This window comes from Spermophilus citellus (genome assembly GCF_964194105.1).
Source record: "Spermophilus citellus genome assembly, chromosome: X".
Classification (NCBI taxonomy): Eukaryota; Metazoa; Chordata; class Mammalia; order Rodentia; family Sciuridae; genus Spermophilus; species Spermophilus citellus.
Window position 1 is genome coordinate 82,839,222 of NC_138190.1, and position 23,062 is coordinate 82,862,283.

Here is a 23,062-nt window from a genome sequence, read left to right on the forward strand (position 1 = left end):
ATAATGATAAAGGCAATAATTTTCTGGATTAAATTCCAATAGCCAAGGTAACAAAAGCAAGTGTTGACAAATGAGAGTACATCAAATTAAAAAGCTTTGGCACAGCAAAGGAAACAAACAACAGAATGAGGAGACAACCTACAGAATGGATGAATATATTACTACTCACATGATGGAGGATTAATATCCACAATTCATACAGCACTCAAGTAGCTTCATGTCATAAAACAAGTAATCCAATGAAAAATGGGCAAATCATCTAAAGAGACATTTCTCAAAAGAAGGAATACACTAAATACATGAACATATGCTCAATATCATTAGCCACCATGAAAATGCAAATCAAAACTACAATGAGTTAAAATTTCACTCCAATATTAATGGGTGCTATGAAAAAGTTAAAAATAACAAATGCTGTCAAGGATGTATAGAAAAGAGAACCCTTATTCACCATTGGTGTTAATATAAAAATTATACAACTTTGGAAGGCAATATGGAAGAACATCAAAAAATAAAACTACCATATCATTCAGCTATACTACTCCTAAGTATAATTCCAAAGGAAATAAAATCAGAATGAAAAAAATATATCAGCATTCTCATGTTTATTGTGATCCTATTCACAATAGCTAATTTGTGGAATCAAACTAGGTGCCCATCAACAGATGAGTGGATATAGAAAAAACGGTATATATACACAATGGTGTATTATTCATCCATAAAGAAGAATGAAATCCTGTCTTCTGAAACAAAATGGACAGAAATGTAAGACATCATGTTGGGTGAAATGAACGTGACATAGAAAGATAAGTATTATGTTCTCATATGTGGGCAACTAAAAATTGTGGCTCTGAATGTAGAAGAGAGTATACTAGGGAATGGAAAGTTTGATGGGAAGTTGGGAAGGTGAAAAAGGGATAGATAGACATGATCAATCAACAATGAATGCAGATGCAGAAATATAACAATAAATAAGATTAATGTGTACCAAAAATACAATAATAATAGTCAAAAATAATAGTTTTCTTTCTTTTTTATTTTTAAAGTTTCTATGCCTCAGTAAAACCAACTGTACAAAACAAATGTTATTTGATATTTTAAAATCAGGTCTAGTACATTTTTCTTTTAGCAATGTATTCAAAATTTATATTATACATATGAATTTTCAAAACATTATGCTAGAGATTTATCATTCCTCTCTATTTATACCAACCCTGTTTCCAGTGAAAATATCTTCTTATCTATAAGACACTGAATATCAAGATCTCATAAAAATCCTCTTTCATGGATTTTTCTGGGAGAAAAATCTAATCTGACTAAATTTTTTTTCAAATTTATATATATATACATATATATACACACACACATATATAGTGTAATATATATAGTACATTATATTGTGTACATTAATATAGAGAACAATATATATATATATATATATATATATATACACACACACACACACATACACACATATGCCATGAATCACTTGTTCTTTTAAAATTGTTGTTACAATTATACACAATATTGGATCCATTGTGATATGATCATACATGCACAGTTCATAATTTTGTCCATTTCCTTCCCCTGTATCTCCCTTTTTCTCCTCCTTTTTACCCCTTCCTCCACTCCACTGATCTCTCTTCTATTTTCATGAATTCGCTATTTTCTAATTTCCACATAAAAGATAAAACCTATAACCTTTGGAATTTATGAGTATGCCCAATTTCACTTAGCATGATTTCTCTAGTCCCGTCCATTTTCCTGCAAATGAAAATTATATTATTCTTGATGGTATAATAAAACTCTATTGTAAAAGCTATCTATTTTCTCCATTTTAAATGGAGAAAAAATTGTAAGCATTCCCTCTAAAAATGGAACATGAAAGGGATGCCCTCTTTCACCACTTCTATTCAACATAGTCCTTGAAACTCTAGCCATAGTAAACAGACAAAAGAAATTAAAGGGATACAAATAGGAAAAGAAGAACTCATACTATTACTACTTGACAATGACATGATTCTGAATTTAGAGGATCCAAAAATTCCACCAGAAAACTTCTAGAATTAATAAATGAATTCAGCAAAGTAGCAGGATATAAAATCAACACCCATAAATCACATGAATTTCAGTGATGAAACCTCTGAAAGAGAAATTAGGAAAACTACCCGATTCACAGTAACCACCCCCCCCAAAAAATAAAATACTTGGAAGTCAATGTAACAAAAGAGGTGAAAGACCTCTACTATGAAAATTACAGAACACTAAAGGAAGACATTGAAGAAGACCTTAGAAGATGGAAAGATCTCCTATGTTCTTGGATAGCACTATACAGATTTAATGCAATTACAATGAAAATACCAATAACATTTCTCATAGAAATAGAAAAAGCAATCATGAAATTCATTTGAAAAAAATAAGAGACCCAGAATAGCCAAAGCAATCCTTAGCAACAAGAGTCAAGCAGGAGGTATCACAATACCAGACCTATACTACAGAGCTACAGTAACAAAAACAGCATGGTATTGGCACCAAAATAGGTAGACCAATGGTACAGAATAGAAGACACAGAGACAAACCCACATAAATGCAGTTATCTCATACTACATAAGGGCACCAAAACATTCTTTGGAGAAAAGATAGCCACTTCAACAAATGGTGCTGAAAAAACAGGAAATCCATATGCAACTAAATGAAACTAAACCCCTATCTCTCACCATACTCAAAACTCAACTCAAAGTAGATCAAGGACTTATGAATTAAACCAGAGACCCTGGGCTTAACAGAAGAAAAAACAGGCCCAAATCTTTACCATGTCGGATTAGGTCCTGACTTTCTTAACAAGACTCCTAAAGTGCAAGAAATAAAACCAAGAATCATAAATGGGGTGGAGTCAAACTAAAATGCTCTTTCTCAGCAAAGGAAACAATCAAGAATGTTAAGATAGAGCCTACAGAATTGGAGAAAATCTTTGCTACAGGTGCCTCAGATAGAGCACTAATCTCCAGGATATACAAAGAACTTAAAAAACTTAACACCCCCCCCAAAAAAAAGAAGAAAGAAAAAGAACCCAATCAATAAATGGCCTAAGGAACTGAACAGACATTTCTCAGAAGAAGATAATATACAATTTATCAACAAACATGAAAAAATGATCAACATCTCTAGCAATTATAGAATTGTAAATCAAAACTACCCTAAGTTTTCATCTCACTCCAGTCACAATAGCAGTTATCAAGAATATAAGCAACAATAAGCATTAGCAAGCATGTGGGGGGAAAGGTATACTAATACATTGTTGGTGGAACTGAAAACTGGTGCTACCACTTTGGAAAGCAGTCTGGAGATTCCTTAGAAAACTTGGAATGGAACCACCATTTGACTCAGTTATCCCACTCAGCATACTACAGTGATACAGCCATGTCAATGTTTATAGCAGCTCAATTCACAATGGCTAAACTGTGGAACCAACCCTGATGCCCTTCAATAGACTAATGGATAAAGAAGCTGTGGTATATATACACAATGGAATATTACTCAGCATTAAAAGAGAATACAACTATGACATTTACAGGTAAATGGATGGAATTGAAAAATATTGTGCTAAGTGAAATAATCCAATCTCTGATATGTGGGTGCTGATCCATAATGGGGTGGGAAAGGCAAGGGAAGAATGGAGAAACTTTGAACTGGGCAGAGAGTAGTGAGGGGAGTGGGGAGGATAGGAGTAAGAAAGATGGACATCATTACCCTAGGTACATGTGTGATTGCACAAATGACGCGACTTTATATTTTGTATAACCAGAGAAATGAAAGTTGTGCTCCATTTGTGTAAAATGAATCAAAATTCGTTCTGCTGTCATGTATAACTAACTGGAACAAATAAAAATAAAAAATCCATATACACAATGTATATACACACACACATTTTTTTTTATCTATTCATATATGTCACAGTTTTGTTTATCCATTCATCTGCCAATGGACACTTAGGTTATTTCCACAATTTGGCTATTGTGAATTGGGCTGCTATAAATATGGACATACATGTATCACTATAGTACACTGATTTTAGTTCTTTTGGGTAAATACCAAGCAATGACATAGGTGGATCTATATGGTGATTCCATTCCTAGTCTTTTGAGGAACTCCCATATTGATTATCTTAGTGGTTGTACTAATTTACAACTCCATCAACAGTTTATTAGTGTTCCTTTTTTCCTGCATCCTCAATAGCATTTACTATATTTGAATTCTTAATGATTGTCATTCTAGATGAAGGGAGATGTAATCTCAGTGTAATTTTGATTTGCTTTACCCTGATTACTAAAGACATTGCACATTTTTTCATATATTTGTTGGTTATCTGTATTTCTTTTGAGGAATTTCTGTTAAGTTCATTTGTCTATTGATTGGGTTTTTCTTTGGTATTAATTTTTTAAATTCTTTATATATCCTGGATATTAATCCTCTGTCAGAAGAGTATCCAATAACATTTTTTTCCATTCTGTAAGCTCTCTCTTCATGCTCTTGTTTCCTTTGTTGCACAGAAGATTTTTAATTTTTTTTGAACAGGTGACTTAATCCAGGGACATTTACCCACTGAACCACATCCCCAGTACATTTTTAGATTTTTTTTAAACACGGGTCTCACGGAGTTACTTCCAGCTTAAAGAAGTACAGATCTTGGTACTCGTCTGCCTCTACAAACGTGTGAGCCAATTTTCTGTCTCCATTAATCCTGCTGTTTCTGTTTTTGTAGAGAACTATTACTAACCCAAATTGTTTAATGATCCTAAGGCCACTTGTAATTTATTCTTGGAACTTCCCTCAGTTTACAACATTGTTTACTCTGGGTATGGTGTGTCTGAATTTTTAGTCTCTGGAGTATAGATGCTCCTTGACTTACTATGAGGTTACACACCAATAAACAAATCATAAATTAAAAATACTAGAAGTAAAAATAAATTTAATACACCTAACCTACTAAGTGTCATAGCTTAGCAACATGGTACACTGTAGAGTATTTGTTGTTTACCCTCACAATTGCATGGCTGACTGCATACTGTAGTTTGCTGCTGTTGCCCAGCATGATGAAAGTGTATTCTGCCACATACTGCTATTCTGTGAGAATATAAAAGTCAAATTCACAAGTACATTTTATATTTAATGTGTATTTATTTTATAAATAAAAAGCATAAAAATATAGTATATTGAACCACCATAACTTTGAAACCGTCTGTAGTGTCATACAAATCCCTGACCCAACTTCCTTCCAAAGGCACCATATGTGAGAACTAGCTGTCCTTTTTATCCCTTCAGTGCTCAAGATTGAATGCAGGGCCTTGTACATGTTAGGCAACAGCTCTAACACTGAATTACAACTCTGGTCCCTACCTGTTATTTTTCATTTAACTTTTCTTAAAAGACAAACAGTGATCTCTAGAGCTTCTACTGGCAGAGCTCAGCTAACATTTTATTTGTCTGACAAGCAGTTTCAGTCACAGTTTTCTGCCAGGGGAGTGTAATACAAATAGAAAACTTCTTTCCACTGACAAGCAGAAGTGAAGCAAAACCCCCCTATTATCAGAGCTAAGCTTAAACACATTGAATTCAGATAAGTACACTATTTAAGGAACTCCCTAGAGAAATGGACACATTTTTTTGGATAGAATTGAATAATATTTTTCTCTCTGAACTTAGCAGGTGGTAGCCTCAATAAAAATAGAGGAATTACTGGTTATCTTCTGTGTACAAGAGCAAACTTGTAAATGTGAAGTCCATCATTTAACATACATACAAAACTTCTATTCTCCAACAACAAAAATTAAAAGCCAGAAACAGTATATATTCTTTAATTTTTTCTCCTCAGTGCAAAATGGTGAAAATCCAGAAAGTCCCGATTTAGATTAGAATCTTCCTAATTGTAGGCAAGTTCATTAATGTCTGAGGCTTAGTTTCTTTATTTTAAAATGGATATTGTCTCTCACATAGGATTGCTAAAATGAGTAAATGAGAAAACTGATGCAAAATCAATCAGGCTCATAATCACGGGAATAAATAAACATTAGTGTCCTCTGACACTTACCTCCTCCAACACACCCACCTGTATCCAAAACAAGAAAAACAGTACAAGGTGCTATTAGGGGGAGCCTAATTTACAAGGAGAATCACAGATACTTGAGGGAATATCCTACTCTTCTAGAAAGAGGAATTGTAGTTGGCCATGTTTGGAATTTTGCCAGCTTCTCTGTTAAGGGCATTTCATCCTGCCTACTTTTTAAAATCTTTTAGAAATTATACATTGCACATTCACACCAGGTTTGTGATTTACATTTTTACTATTTACATTTGAGACATAGCCCCTGTGGAGCACATATGTCACTTGGATTATAGCTAGTTGTGGAAAGTGTCTGAATTCCTGCCTTGTCAATATCATTTCACCATTTATAAGAACACAGACATAGCTTTCATTAGCTCTTTTAGAGACCCCTCAGTTATGGCATCTCAGGTTCATATTTGGTACTGCTTGCTTCTATGTGTTCTTTCAAGAACCTTGTTTGTTGCGTAACTTAAATATAGGGGTCTGTTACCCTGCAGCACAATTCTTGAGCTTAAGGGGAATCTGTAACTAGCTCCTGCAATGTGCCACCTAGGGGCTGGGGATATGGTCAAGGGTTAACACGGTCTCCTGGCATGCGCAGGACGCTGGGTTTGATCCTCAGCACCACATAAAGATAAAATAAAGATGTTGTGTCCAATGAAAACTGGAAAATAAATACTAAAAATTCTCTCTCTCTCTTTAAAACAAGAGATTAGTTAAAGTAAATAAAAATAGGAGACTCACACCAAAATGTAATTTGAAAGAATTATCTTATTGGTGCAATAGAATAAGCATGTGGATGGCTTGGAGTGTATAGATACAGCAATACAACAAGGGTTGGGACCTAAAATAGAAGGGAGGTCATAAACTTATAGGAAAAAAGAGATAAAATGTTGTAAGTTATCTCTCATATGTGGAAGCTAGAGAGTAAAAAAAGTTATTCTTATGAAAATAGAAGGGAGATATAGTGGGTAGAGGAATGAGATCAGGGAGAGGAAGGAGGGAGAAACAGGAGATGTAATGGGGATTAAATTAATCAAATTTATGTTATGTCATGTAAAAATGTTACAATGAAACACACTAATCTGTATAATTAGTATACACCAAAAAAAATTTTAAAAGGAGGTAATCAGTAACAATTTAAGTAGTTGAGCACTAAGTAAAATTTATGTGACTTAACATGGTTCTCACAATCTTTAATCCAACAGCAGAAAGTGTTACATTTTTAAATATTAAGTACATTTTTGGAATCATGAATAGTCATCAAATTATGCATATTCATGTAAAATATGAAATTTTAAAATGTATTTAATGAAAATAACTTTTTGCATAACCTTAAATGTGGAAAGAAATTGGTAGCAAAACTTCCAATACATAGGATCTTTTCTCACCCAGTCAATGAACACTGCTATGTGTATACAAAGTATGTGGTTCATAAGTATTTAACAGTACTGTTTACAAACTTGTGTTTGCCTCCACTAAAACCTGCATGTAACCAAGTATTCTTTAATAAAAATATGAACCACAATAGTCATTGGCCTGTTAAATTCTTCTTTCCTTTAATCTCATTGCATTGGAAGGTCCTTTTGTGTTCTCACGTTTTAATCTTACTAAAGTACAGCAAAGATCTAAAAATAAGCTTTGCTCTTGTAAAATGTAACCAAACTCAAAAATTTTATCCCTGTGTTATTATCAGTGAATATGAAAACTTCTACAATGAATATAAAACAAATATGGTCTTAAAGATTTGAAATTTATTTGATAGCAGGTGTAAAACAAGCAATTTTTTAAAATATATATTTTTAGTTGTAGATGGACAGAGCACCTTTATTTTATTTATTTATTTTTATGTGGTGCTGAGGATCGATCCCAGTGCCTCCCATGTGCTAGGCAAGCACTCTACCACAGAGCTACAGCCCCAGCCCAATATAAGGAGTTTTCTGGAATAAAATATTTATGTGGAAGGAAATTATCCTGCTATTACTGCCTCTACCATAAAAATATCAGGTGAAAGAGAAAAAATATAATTACTTTGACCATATGTTTTAAATATTCATAGCTTTAAACTGACAGTGTTAAGATAACTCATGTCATTTAATTGCCCAAACTGTAGCCTATTTTGCTTGCATTAAAAATATGTATGCCACTTATCTATGGTTTCTTGTCTCACCCAGTGATTTCTTTCTCTTGCACTTGCCTTTTCCATTGTGTTGCTACCTGCTATGAGGTCCTCACCAGAACTGAGCTAATGTTGGTACCACGCACTTGTACTCCAGAATTGAATACAAGTATCATAAGGGACTACTGTGAATAATTATATTCTATCATTTAAAGAGCCTTGAAGAAATGGATAAATTTTGAGAAACACACAACATACCAACATTGGATTAAGAAATCAATGACAGGTAAAGATGAAATCAAATCTATAATCAACACCTCTTAACAAAACAAGAAAACAACCAGTCCCCCATAACTACCATAAGGCTTCAATGGTGAATTCTACCAAACACTTACTTTAAAAAGAATTAATATCAATACTCAAGCTCTTATAAAACATTGAATAGAAAGTCACATTTCTAACTCATTCTTTGAAGCCAAGCTAGATACAAACATCCTGACATCAAGCTAGATAAAAAAAAAAAAATCACAAGAAAACTATACAAACAACTCCATGAATATAGACATAAAATTCCTCAAACAAATAAAAATGGAATTCAGTAGCATAGTAAAGGATTATACCGTATAATTAACTGGGATTTATCCAAGAAATGTCAGGGTGGTTCATCACAAAAAACTTCAATCATATAACAAACCACATTAATGGAATTTAAGGAGGGAAAAATCTCACGTGACCATGTCAACTGGTGCTCGAAAAGCATGCAACAATATTCTACACACTTTGCTAAAATTACTCCAGAGTTCGCAACAGAAGGAACTTAAATTTCATTAAAGGAATTTATGAAAATCCTCTGCTAATAGTATACTCAATGATGAAATATTGAAAAATATTTCAAGATCAAGAACAAGACCATGGTCCCCTGTTTTCATCACTTCTACTCAACATTGTTCTAAAAGTAAAAATCAGTATAATTAGGAAGAAAAAGGAAAAAAAATTAAAAAGAACTAAAAAAGCATCCAAATTGGGAAAAATAATATTTATTGGTGGGTGACATGATCCTATGTAGAGGTAATTGCAAAGAATACACAAAAGAACCTCTTAGACTTAATGAACACATTTAGTCTATTTGAAAAATAGATGATCAATGCACTAAATTTATTTTATTTTATTTTTCAAAGAGAGAGAGAGAGAGAGAGAGAGAGAGAGAGTTTTTAATATTTATTTATTTTTTTAGTTCTCGGCAGACACAACATCTTTGTTGGTATGTGGTGCTGAGGATTGAACCCAGGCCGCACGCATGCCAGGCGAGCGTGCTACCACTTGAGCCACATCCCCAGCCCCTAAATTTATTATATATGCTAGCAATGAACAAGCAAAAGAGGAAATTAAGAAAATGATTCTATTTATAATAGCATCAAAAAGGATAAATATATAAGAATAAATTTAACCAAAGAGGTTCAAGACAAAAAATATTTTTTAATGTGTTCTAATTAGTCATACATGAAGTAAAAATGCATTTTGACACATTATAGATAAATAGAGCACAACTTTTCCTTCCTCTAGCTGTATATGGTGCAGTAACATGGGGATTGTAATCATACATGTATTTAGAATAATAATGTCCATTTCATTGCACTGTCCTTTCCATTCCCACACGCCCTCCCTTTCCTTCACTCCCCTCTGCACAAACCAAAGTTCCTTCATTTTTCCCTATCTCCCCATTATTTATCAACATTTGTTTATCAGAGAAAACATTCATCCTTTAGTTTTTAATTCTTTTTAAAAAATGCACTGTTAATAGTAAATAAAGACCTGAATAAGACATCCCATATTCATAGATTGGAGGACTTGATATTATTAAGATGTCAATCTTTTCCCAAAGCAATATACAGATTCAATGAAATTCTTCTCAATATCTCAACTATAATTTTTGCAGAAGTTGATGAGCAGGACCCAAAATATATACAGTATTGTAGTCATCTATGAATTGTCAAAATAAAATTAAAGGAGAAAAATAATATTGAAGAACTCATAATTCTATTTAAAAATTTACTGGAAAGGTGAAGTATTCAACACATTGCAGTATTGACACAAAGTTAAATAGATCAATTAAACAGAATTAAGAGTCCAATAATAAATCAGACCTCTGCAGTCAATTGAGTTCTGACAATTATGTAAGTCCAACCATTGGGGAATCCTGGAACAATTAGATAACCACAAGCAAAAGAACGAAGCAGGACTCCTACCTCACATCATACAAAATAAATAAACTCTGAATAAACTACGTTTGACAAAAATAAATTGAATATTTGGCAATTGCTAATATAAGAAATGTTGCATATTCCCAACACACACACACACACACACACACACACACACACACACACAAACCCTGATATGTGTCTAAAGTGACAGATATGCCAATTACTATGATCTGAATTTTACACATTGTGGACATGCTTATACATTGTGTATATGTATTGAAATGACACATATTATCCCATCAGTATGGACAATTACAAAAAAAGGTATTATATATTGGATATTTACTAAAATATTAGATTGGAGTTGCACTTATCATAAAAAAGAAACAATGAACTAGGCACAAAGAATTATAAAAAGAAAACAAGCGTTGGTAAATATGTATGAAGATGGATATGCTAATTTTCTTGGGTATAGTAACCATTTCACTATGATTGTTTATAAAAATCACAACACAACTTTATATATACTTCATTTAAGTAAAAATCAATAAACTGAAAAATTAGCCTGTTCCAAAAATGTGCTATACAACAATATTCCTATAATTAACAACATTGTATTGTGTTTAATTTTTAAGACAGTGTATTTTGTGTTAAATGTTCTTACCACAACTATAAAACTTTTTGAGATATTATACATATTCCTATTTATCATATTGCCTTTAAAATCCAATGTGCATTTTATAAATGTCATTTTGAAAGTTAAGTTTTCTTCACACATACTGTAATTATATTTAAATTTTATAAGTTTTATCCAGGTTTTACAATATCTAAATTGAGTAGTTTTTTAAAGCTTCATTGAGATATCATTAACATACAATAAAATACAGCCCAGGATTGGGTTGTGGCTCAGTGGTAAAGTGCTTACCTAGCATGTGAAGACACTGGGTTTGATTCCCAGCACCACACAAAGAAATTAAAAATCATAATAATAAAATAAAATAAAATAAAGGTATTGTGTTCATCTAAAACTAAAAATATTTTTTAAAAATCAGTCCATTATTTTTCAGTCAAAACAGATTGTAAACATTCTGTTCTTCTTTGTATTTTAGTTCTAGTAATCTATTATCAAGTTCACTGATTCTGTTCTCTTTCATTTCCACTCTAATATTGAACCATCTAGGAAGTTTTCAATTTTAGTTGCATTTTCCAGTTGTATAATACTTTGACAACTTCTACTGCTTTACTGAGGTTTTCTATTTTTTTTCCATTGGCTTCAAGAATATTTATAATTTTATGAGGAAGCATTTTTAAAATTGATGTTCTAAACTATCTGTCAGGTAATTCCATAATATGACTTACCTTAGTGTTTTATCAGTTGATTGTCATTTATCATTCAAGCTGTGATTTTCCTGTTTCTTTTTATGATGGGTGATTTTCAACTGTTTCCTTAACATTTGTCGGTAATTTAGGAGACTTTCAGTCTTATTTAATCTTTTTACTTAAGCAAGCAGTCAAGGGCTAATTTTATAGATTATGATTCCAGTGATAAAATTTTCAGAACCTCTGTGGTTTTATTTTTATATGGAGTTTTTACTGATTTATCTATGTCACCAGGGTTTTTACTGATCCTTTCTAGTGCCACTTAAGTGGACAGGAAGACCTTATCCAACCCAAGTACTTGTGAGGAGATTCCTCCTGTTAGCACCAATCAACAGATCATTGTCTTTAGGTGGGAAAATGGATTCACCATTCTTCAGGGATGAATAGAGCACTTCTAGGAATGGATGTTTGTTTTAGCTTGACCCCTCTTTCTAGTCCTGAGCAGCTACTTAATTTTTTAGGTGAAGGGAAGAATTATGTAGCTTAGTAGGACAAAGAGGCTCTGCAGACCTGTCTGCTCTTTGTTGCAATATCTTCCTTTTCATTGCTGCCTAGTATTTCCAAGAGAGGGAGGAGAGGTTCAAGCCTTGGGAAGGAAAGCCCTTTCCTTGGCTGTTTAATATCACTGGGGACTTTGAATTTATCTCCCTTGCCAATGTTACAAGTCTCTCATGTGGACACATGTTCCACGTGGGGGAATAATGTGACTATCCATTTTTTTTTTCTGTTGCCTGTTTACAGGTAATGAGTTGCTTAGTTTGGATAGCCATCTACTATTAAATGTGTGAAGGAGGGCAAAACACCTTATGGTTTCAATTCCTGGAATTCCTAACCAGTCATCTTCTTCCCAGGGCATATTAATGGGTCCTATGCAGATCATCTGAATTAGGTTCTTTGGTAAAACACCATTTTACTAACCTTATATTAACCTTAAAAAAATCATAAGTTTCAGCAAAAAAGCCAGAGGAAAAAATAAAAACCTTATTTGTAAGATACTTGTAAATACTCAATTGCATTAAAATAGTAAATAATTTAATACCAATCAACATATTTTATATCAATAATACTTCAATTGAATTATAAAATTAACCAGGCTAATTAAATGTAAGCAAAATATAATATTTTATTAATTACTTTGAACATTTTAAAGCAGGAAAAAACTACCCACTGATTATTCAAAAAAACTACCCACTGATTTCAGAGTGTTGATTACTATATTTAAGATTTTCTTTGTAGTATATATAAATATTCTGAAATCAAAATGTGTTCATTGAGGTTAAATAAAGGTTAAATTTTGCCAGCTTTACAAAAATCATGACAATTTTCTCAATGGTATACCTATTAACAGGAGATAAAAACATTTGTTGCTTTAAATAAAAGATTACTTACTGCTCTTTTTCTAGAACACCCTGTAATCCAAGGCACAGTAAGGTTTCCTGAAATCTGTGAAAACAACAAATCAAATCTCAGTATAGTATACATTGACACTACATATAATGTTGATCAGAATGAAAAAAAAATTATACGTTATTTCAAGATACATTCACATTCAGAGCATATGCAAATGTGCATTTTTTTCATCCCTAAGTATTTAAATGGATTAATTTGTGGAAAAAATTTAGAAGTGGTGTAAAGTTTTCCTGCAATTTCAGGAAGGTTTCTAGGACACTGTGTGTGTGTGTGGGGGGGGGGGCACCGGGGTGGGGGTGGCTCTAGAATTGCTGGTGCCATGTTGGGTGTTTGGAAATCTATTGAAGATATAATTAAAATGAAAAGCAATGCCCTATGAAATAAGTGAAAAATTTTCAATAACATTTTAAATAGGCATCATCATCAAGCAATAGATGAGTTCATAATGAAAGGTGTATACTATAAACCCTTTAAACATATTACATGTGTTTACTTTCCAAAATCAGCAATAATATAATCATTACTATGTGTGCCTTATTAAATCTTAGGCCTATAATAGGAATGGATGAAACATTTTTCTCCAAACTGTGATTTCATTAGTCTATTCACGATGTCCTCCCCACTTTGTTATTAAATGGTGAAATTTAAGTGTTAATAAAAAATTGACTTTGAGTAAACAATGTATAACTGCAAAAAAAAAACAGAAAATGTGAACCTTTAGGCATTATCATGTGTACATGAAACCTCTCTAGAAAAAAAAAATCGTGTTCCATAAAATATGTTCTTTTTTAAGTACATTCCAGTGTTTAGCATTGGTAGTGAAATTTTGCAATGTTGCAAACCTCAAGCACATATTTCTAGCACTGCATACAAGTGCTATTGATCAAATACTGTCTAATAATCCCATAAATGTTGAAACATTTTACCTTTAAAAATAGAAAAAATTATTATAGTAGCCAAGGATATAATAATTTCAATAATCTCTAGTCTACGTATCACACCTGAAATTGAAACGATGCTTCTATAAAATCCTATCTAATAGTATGATTATTCTTTTTAAAGTAAAGTATACTAAGACAAATGACCATAAATAAATTATCTCAGTACAGATATGCAAGGGAATAGATCAGAGTGAATTCTGGGGAGTGTTTACAAAGACTAAGGTGGTCCTGGAACTTTGGTTAATGATAACTAGAACTTAATCACATTTTTTCATGGGATACACAAGGATTAAATAATACTCCATATTCATTGCTTGCCCTATTTCCCCTACCATACACTTGTTTCTCTCTGAGATACTGACAAGTCAAAACAGCCTTGATAGGAAGTGGTGTTGGTAATGTATATTCAATCAAACATTTAATGTTTTGGTAAGTTGTATACAGTGATGGTTTATATAATAATATATCTCCTGAGAATGCATAATGATCAAATAGTTCATGTAAAAGTTAAGAAATAACCTCAATTATTCTAACTTCAGGTAAATTTTCAAAGTTCCTGGCCACCATACCTGCCACTTTATTTTGAGCTACAAAGATACCAATATGCAAGGCATAGGCTACAAAAATTCATAACTCCAGATACTTTTACGGATATGTAAAATATATAAAATACCATGGCAGTAAAATGACAACTAAATGGTAGAGGATATGGACAAAGTATTAATGAGTTATTTTTTTCAATATTTTACTGAAGGTATAAAAAGATTTCTTCCGAAAAAAAATCTTTAAAATGTATACATTCTTAATTTTCCATCAATATATAATTGGGTTTGCAAAATCAATTGATTGTTAGCTTCAATGAGAAAGGTAAATCATACACCCACAAATTGCTGCTGGGACTAAAGATTGGTGCAACCACTCTTAGGTATTTAAAATCAGCATACTGCAATGATGCAGCCACAACAATGTTTATAGCAGATCAATTCAAAATAGCTAAATTATATAACCAAACTTGGTGTCCTTCAGCAGATGAATGGATAAAGAAATTGTGGTATATATAGACATTTGAATATTACTCAGTAATAAAAAATGAATGACTTTATGATATTTTTTTGCTAATGGTCAGATCTGGAGACTATCATGCCACATGAAGTAAGCTAATCTCCCCAAAATATAAAGGTCAAATGTTTTCTCTGATATATGGAAGGTAACCCACAAAAAGGGGGTGAGGATGAGAGTAATATACATCTGCAAGACTGGGATCCTAAATAGAATAAGACATACTTCAATTTGTATAATATGTCAAAATGTACTATTCTGTAATGTATAACTAAAAAGAACAAAAAAAGAGAAAGGTAAATCAGCTAAAATAATCACATAATATCCAATTGTTTTGGAATATCATTGCATACATTCCCATCCACAATTCACAACTGGCTGCATAGACTTTCTAGAGAAAATATGTTAAACCAAATGAATTGAAAAAAAAAAGACAGAGCCCCCAAACAGTGATTACTGAAAAGTTGCATGATACTCAATTATTTATTCAACTCACCTTTCCTGTTCTAATAGTCTTTAGTTACTTACATTTCTAGTAAAACTCAGGAATGGATAATCAGTGTAGCTGAATTTTTAACCTGTTTTGATTCATAGTACTGATAAATGTTTCCCTAAATTTGGGGAGTTTTATTTGGTGCAATATTGATATTAGGATTCTCACTCACTGAAAGCTATAAAATGTAATACTTAACTGAGAAGGGCCATAACTTCATGATTAAGTGGTATTTTAGTTCTAAACATAGTTTCAAGATCCTGTTTTGGACAACTATAAAATGAATGTACAAGGAGACAAGGCTTATTTAACAAATATTTTAGTATTTACGTGGCCAAATTAATGCTGCAAGTTTCCAAGTAGAAAATTTAAGATGTAAGAAATTCATCACAATTATGTTGCCATTGTTGAAAGTATTTTGGGAACTTCTGGATTTGTCACTTCATGCCTCATGCAAAGATTATCTCATTTCTTCACATTACTTTTATTTTAACTGAAACTACAGAGCCCAGATTGAGCATTCATATTATTCACTAACCATGGCTCAGAATGAATTCTATTTTCCAAAATCAAATTTTCCCTGAACACTTGATGATTTGTCACCACTGAAAGAATTTAAAATAATCCCTCAGGCTCTTAAAGCAATTGTAAAAGAACTTAAGAAACTTTATGACTAATTAAACATTATTAAAATTAGTGTATATAACTTTCCAAAATAAATATTTTGAATTCCATTCAAATGTCTATCAAGCATATGAAGTGCTATTTTGTGTGCTACAGGAAATAAAAGGTAATTTCCTGGAGGGCAAGAATTATACTTTGAGAGAAAGAGCAAAGACAGGTACACAAAGGACTTTAATATAAAGGAAACTATGGAAATATAGTCCTGTTGGAATGCTTGTAATCCCAGCTACTTGGAGGCCAATGTGGGAGGATCATGAATCTTTATATAATGATGTTTCTGCAAATATCCCAAACACACAATTTTTAAAAGTTTATTTGTTTAAAATTTTGTTTATTGCTAGTATCTGAACATACTGTTATGTGAACCAGGAAAATTAGAATTATATTAATTAGTGTTTTATTAAATATAATTTGATTAAAACAATCAGGCAATAACTGGGTCTTTCAGAAAGTTCAGCTGTAACAGATTCATAAATCAATGTTTTAACTTTCCATGGGTTGTTTTGGTATTAGTTAAGCATGAGAACCTATCAATCATTCTGCTTAATTGGCAGGGTTCCCTATGTGGTTTTTCATTTATGAGGTATACAGCATAGAGAACACTACTGGGTATATATTTGATAGGCACTCAATAAATATTTGCTGATGACTGATTGAATTAATTTGGGCCTTCATTATTCACTAGCTCTGACTTTCTGAAATGCAACAAAAGGCCAAAAGTGGCAATATTCAAGACTGTTGCATGGGGTAAGATGTTGTAGGGAGGTGAGTAATAATTCTGGTTCAGAACAATGTGTTCTGGAAAAAAGTAGGGTGTCCTGGCATATGTAAAAGTCTTTTCCCCTCTTCTCTCCATCAAGTCTCCGGCAAAGATTTGAGAAATTAGATTATCTTTACAGATTACTTTTAATACTACTACTTTGCGGCAAGCAATTAACACTTTAAAGTACATAAAATTTTATCTATTAAATGATAGGAAAATGATGTTTAAAAGGTTTAGTAGCTTGAAAAGTTCCTGCAACTGACATCCAAAGTGAGATTTTTTTTCTATATTTTCTTGGTTAAATTTTATAGATACAGAGAGATTAAGATAAAGGAAACTATAATTATAAGATCTTTTAATAAAATTACAATAGTACTTAAACATAACAATACAAACCTGATTTCTGGAATATTGGCAGTTTAATATAATGCAAGGATATAAGTAAAATAAAATAAATTAGTATGTGGATGATTATCTTGTGATTCAAAGGCCCTGAGGGATATACAATACAAATTTGAATCTGAGATTATAACTTCTAGAATATTTCAACATATTATCTAATTTTACTCATAAAAAGACATTTGAGAAAACTACAAAAGTTACTTGCTATTTTACAAAAATGAATTGTCAAGTATTAGTTTTTAATTATAATTATACTTTTATAACTGAAATGAAATAATTTATTAATGTGTAGTCAGAGATCAGATCTCCAAACAATAGCAAAGATTTACTGTTTTTATCAAGCTGAACTGGACTCATGTTCTTACCAGAAATCATGGCTCCCTATCTACTTTACATATAATTTTATATTGAACCAAAAGATGGACTTTTAATGGAAACACCCTGGTTATTTGTTGCACTAACTCTATATCCACAGATGCATGCACTCTGCAATTTAAAAAACAATCAACAAAGAGAAGTCAGGAAGATTAAGTACTAAGAAGCTCTACACCCCCTGTTAGAAACATTAAATAAACAACTAATGGCTGCCTAAAATAACTTTGTAGCAACAATGAAAATCATATAAAAAATAGAGCAACCAAGCAAATACCCAATTAAGAAAATACCACATTCAAAATTTTGTGAAATTCCATGACATTTTTATTAGCCCTTCTCACATCTACTTCATGGTGTAGTTTAACACAGTATTGAGGAAATAGTGTCTTAATTCCCAGTCTCCTCTGTGAACAAGAATCAGACTGAATTTGATTTAATTCTCAAAGTTCTAACCTTCTGGGGATCTATCTGAGTAATTGGTCACTTTATTTCCTTATCTGTAGTTCAGACAGATAAAAGTGAAGTAACTCAAATATCAAGCTAGGGGAAGTTGTAAGAAGCTATTGGCAAGACTTATGAAAACAATAAGGAGTTAGCAGACCACAGAAACTTGAAGAAAAAGACTACTGATTGAGGAATATAATAAAAATCTAGGGGATCTAGGAGAAGTAGGTTTGAGACCCTTAGGCAAATTAAGATCATTAAAAGCAACTATGCATACAGAAGAACTGGTAAATATCATGTACACAGGCTCAGGGAAGATATAAAGAAAAGTTCCAAGAGATTATAAAATGTCATGCCAGGCTGATAAGTGAATGTCTCCGATAGCATGCGTCCAAAATGCAAAGAGGGATGTACATTTATTCCAAATAACCAATTTTAAAAATTCATAAATTCATATTCATAAAGAATATAAAGAAACAGGAATTTATTGCTTTTTCAATGAAAATAAATAAATCTCAAAAAAGTGTCCCTGAAGAAATGCATGCATTGGATTTACACAAAAAACGCTTTAAGACAATTATTTTACATTTTATGCAAGACTCATGGTAAACAAAAAGAAAAAAAAACCTCTAGTAAATACACAAGAGATGAACAAAAAGGAACCAAGAATAATACTACAAAAATCATCAAATCACACAGGAAGATGGTAAGAAGAATGAACAAAAGAATTTTAAAAAATCAGAAAATAGTAAGAAAGTATAATATTAAGTCTTTACCAATCAATATTATTTTAAGTATATATTGATTAAATTCTTCTAAGGACTGAGAGAGACTGAATGGACTGGGGGAAAAAAAAACAAGATCCAACAATAGATGGCATACAAGCGACTCACATTAACTTTAGGAACACTTATAGGCTGAAATTGAAGGGATGAGGAAAGTTATTTCTGCTTGCTTGGGTTTCCATTTTTCTTCTTATAAACCACAGATGTCATCAAGGAGGCTCTATTCTAAAGACACAGTATTGAGGAAATAGTGTCTTAATTAGTGTTGAACTGTAACCAAAAGAGTTGCTATACTTACATTAGGAAAAATAAGAGTCTTTCCATAAAAATCTGTCACAAGAGATAAAGAAATTCACTATCTAATGACATTGAGGCCAACTGAACAAGAAGATACAACATGCAGGCATGGCAGTGCACTTTTTTAGTCACTGGGAAGATTGAGGCAGAATAATCACAAGTTTGAGGCCAGCCTAGGCAAGTTAACAAAATTTTTTTTTCAAAATTAAAAAAAAATGTCTAATGATGTAGTTCTGTTATACAGGACTTGGCTAGCACAGGTGAGGACCTGCTTTCAATGGCCAGAAGTGAAAACAAAATATATAACAATTATAAATATATCTTTTCCAAATATTGCAATGCTTAAAAAACTAAAGCAAATATTAAAATTACTGAAGGAATAAATAAATGGCAAGGCACAATTATTAGGAGACTTTGATAACTCACTTTAAAAATGGAAAGCTCAAGACAGAAAATCAGTAAGAGCAGACTTGAGTATTGTTTTAGCTCTAGTATATTTCATATATTAGTTCATATAAAACTAATACATTTAAGAAAATAAAAATTATGTCAAGTATCTATTCCAGCTGCACTGGTATGATACTCAAATCCAATAGCAAGGAAATTTGGAAATATAAAATTCAAAACTATATGGAATACAAAATAGCACAGTCATGAACACCCAATGGGTCCAAGAGGAAATTGAAGGAAGAAATTTAAAAGAAAAAAGTCTTGAAACAAACAAAAATGGAAAAAAAAATTACAGGATATAGCAAAAGTAGTTCTGATATGGTTTGAAGGTGTCCCCAACAAGGTTGTGTCAACACTTAATAGCCTGATTCATATGTTAATGGTATTTGGATGTGGGGCCATTGGGAGATAATTAGGATTAGATGTAGTCTTTAGAGTGGAGCCTCCAGAATGACATTCCTGGTTTATAAGAGGAGAAATAGAAACCCAAGCAAGTAGGCTTGCTCTGCATCACCATGTGATATGCAATGGTGATGATGTCGTAAAAAGACCTTTACCAGATAACATGTGGTTGACTATGACATGGTCTTGGACTTTCCATTCTCCTCAATTGTGAACCAAAAAAATTCCATTCTTTATAAATTATCTGGTTTCCAGTATTTTGTTATAACAACAGAAAATGAACTACAACAAGTTCTGAGAGGGAAATTAACAGCAAAAAAATAATGCCTATATTTAAAAAAGACAGATCTCAAATAAACAATCAAACTTTACACCAACCTCAAGGAGAAAAACAAGCTAAGCCTAAAGTTGGCGGATGGAAATAGTGAAGATGAGAAAAGAAATAAGACAATTGAAAGCATAAAAATGAAACTAAGATTTTTTAAAGATAGAATAGTCAAGTCTTTAAATTGATAAAATAAAAAATGAACGGCAAATAAAATCATCTATGTAATGAGACATTGCTACTGATAAAACAGAATATAGAAGAACATAAGAGCATATCTTATGAATAATTACATGACAACAAATTTGATGAGTTAGAAAAACAGGATACATTCCTAGTCACATACAACCTACTAAGACTGAAACATGAAAAAAGGAAAATTTGAACAGACCAATAATGAGTAAAGAGATTGAAGCAGTAATTAAAAATTTCCCAATTAAAATGCAATAAACTAAATATTCAATGTGGAAAATAAAAATTGGACTGCTGCTTTTATATTTGAAAACAAAACAAATAGAAGCTGCTAGAATATTCATCATCATAATTGAATTGTTATGCTATTATTAAACAAAATAGGAAAAATAAATTAGGAAAACAATTCAATTGAATATAGTTTCAGAAAGTATAACACACTTAGGAATAAATTTAAGAACTCCAAATTTCATCTATTGAAAAGTTGATAAAATTTTTTAAAGAAATTAAAAATCTAGAAAGCAGAAAGACATACACATTTATAGAAGACATAATATCATTATTAAAATTGATACATGCTTCAACATAAATGAACCTCAAAAATATTATACTAATTGAAAGAAACCAGTGACAAGAGTGCACTTGGTGTATGATTCCCTTTGTATTAAATATAGAGAATAAATACACAGAGACAAAATGTAGATTAGTGGTTACTTGGCATTGGGATGGTGGATATGGTGTGCTAATGGGTATGAAGTTCATTTTTGAAGTGATGAAATGTTCTAAAATTAGACTCTGGTACTGCTTGAACTCTGTAAACATTAAAAATGACTGAATTATATACATTTAATGTGTAAATTCTATATTATGTGAATTGCATCTTAATAAAATTGTTTAAAAATGGTCCCTGCTGACTCTACCTACTCAACACAGATTATCATTACTTTTTTAAAAACTTGCATAATTTCCAAAGAATTATTTTGACCATATTATTCAATCTTAATGGTCCTCATTTTCCTCACGTAAAAATATAATTTGTGTTAGTATAGGATGCTATGTTCAAAGTTTCTACAGCTACTAAATTTTCATATTTATTTTAAAAATCATCAAAGCATGCAAGTTCTGAAGAAATTGAGACATAACTACCAAAACACTTTTAGTGTACTAATGGGTATATAGTACATTTGTAAAGTGCTTTTTAAAAGAAGACAAAAGTGTTCTACTTATATTGTCTCTTAAGACCTTACCAGGGATGGGAATGCAGCTACTTATCAAACTAAAGTAATACTGAAAATCAATCCCATATTTGTACCACCTGTCTTCTAGGATGCTTCAATATCTTCAGATAGATGGTTATTAATAAATTTTATTCATAACATGACTCATGAGAAACAGGTGGTCTGACATAGAGGTAACATAAAAAGTGAATGGCACTTTGGAGTTTAATATGATTGCATTCTGGCTCCATCAGTGAGGTTAGCCTGGAGAGCTTCTGAAATGGAACAGATCCATGGTATCCTGGTTGTCACCTCCTACCAGTTTGTTTAATACCTTAATACCTCTGAAATCCTTAAGATGCTATTCCCAAGAGTCCTCACAACTGAGCTGATTTCAACTTGTTAGTATACTCTACAATTTCCTTCAATTGTATTCTTTCTCTTAGATAGCTTCTAACCAAACTATTCTCCAGAAATAGAATCTTGGCTTGAAGATTGCCAGTTTATCATCAAAGGGCAGAGGTAGATATTTCTGTTATATAGTCCCAGCACCAGAATCTCAAGAAAACTGCTTGTTTGCTTATAGCTTCACAGCTAGATAATTTCCCAAGATGAGCATAGGATTTATTTTATCCCGGTGCAAGTGTTGGTAACGCACCTTCATCAGAACATGGAAGGATAATCTTTTTTTAAATTAATTTTTTATTTATATGTCACAGCGGAATGCATTACAATTCTCATTACACATTTAGAGCACAATTTTCCATCTCTAGTTGCATACAAAGTATATTCACACCAATTCATGTCTTCATACATGTACTTTGAATAATAATGTCCATCACATTCCACCATCATATCTAACTCCATGCCCCTCCCCTACCCTCCCACACCTCTGCCCTATCTAGAGTTTGTCTATTGCTCCCATGCTCTCCCTACCCCACTAGGAGTCAGACTCCTTATAGCAGAGAAAACATTTGGCATTTGTTTTTTTGGGATTGGCTAACTTCACTTAGCATT

At 32.0% G+C, this 23,062-nt stretch overlaps 1 protein-coding gene across 1 annotated transcript in view; it reads right to left on the reverse strand.

The window, feature by feature from the left end:
- Positions 1-23,062, reverse strand: part of HDX (highly divergent homeobox) — a gene marked incomplete at its 3' end in the record, with an annotated part of 110,320 nt that overhangs the window by 56,076 nt on the left and 31,182 nt on the right. The window contains exon 4 of the mRNA XM_081277951.1: positions 13,196-13,249. Within this exon, the coding sequence (XP_081134077.1) occupies positions 13,196-13,249 (54 nt within the window). The remainder of the gene's footprint in view (positions 1-13,195; positions 13,250-23,062) is intronic.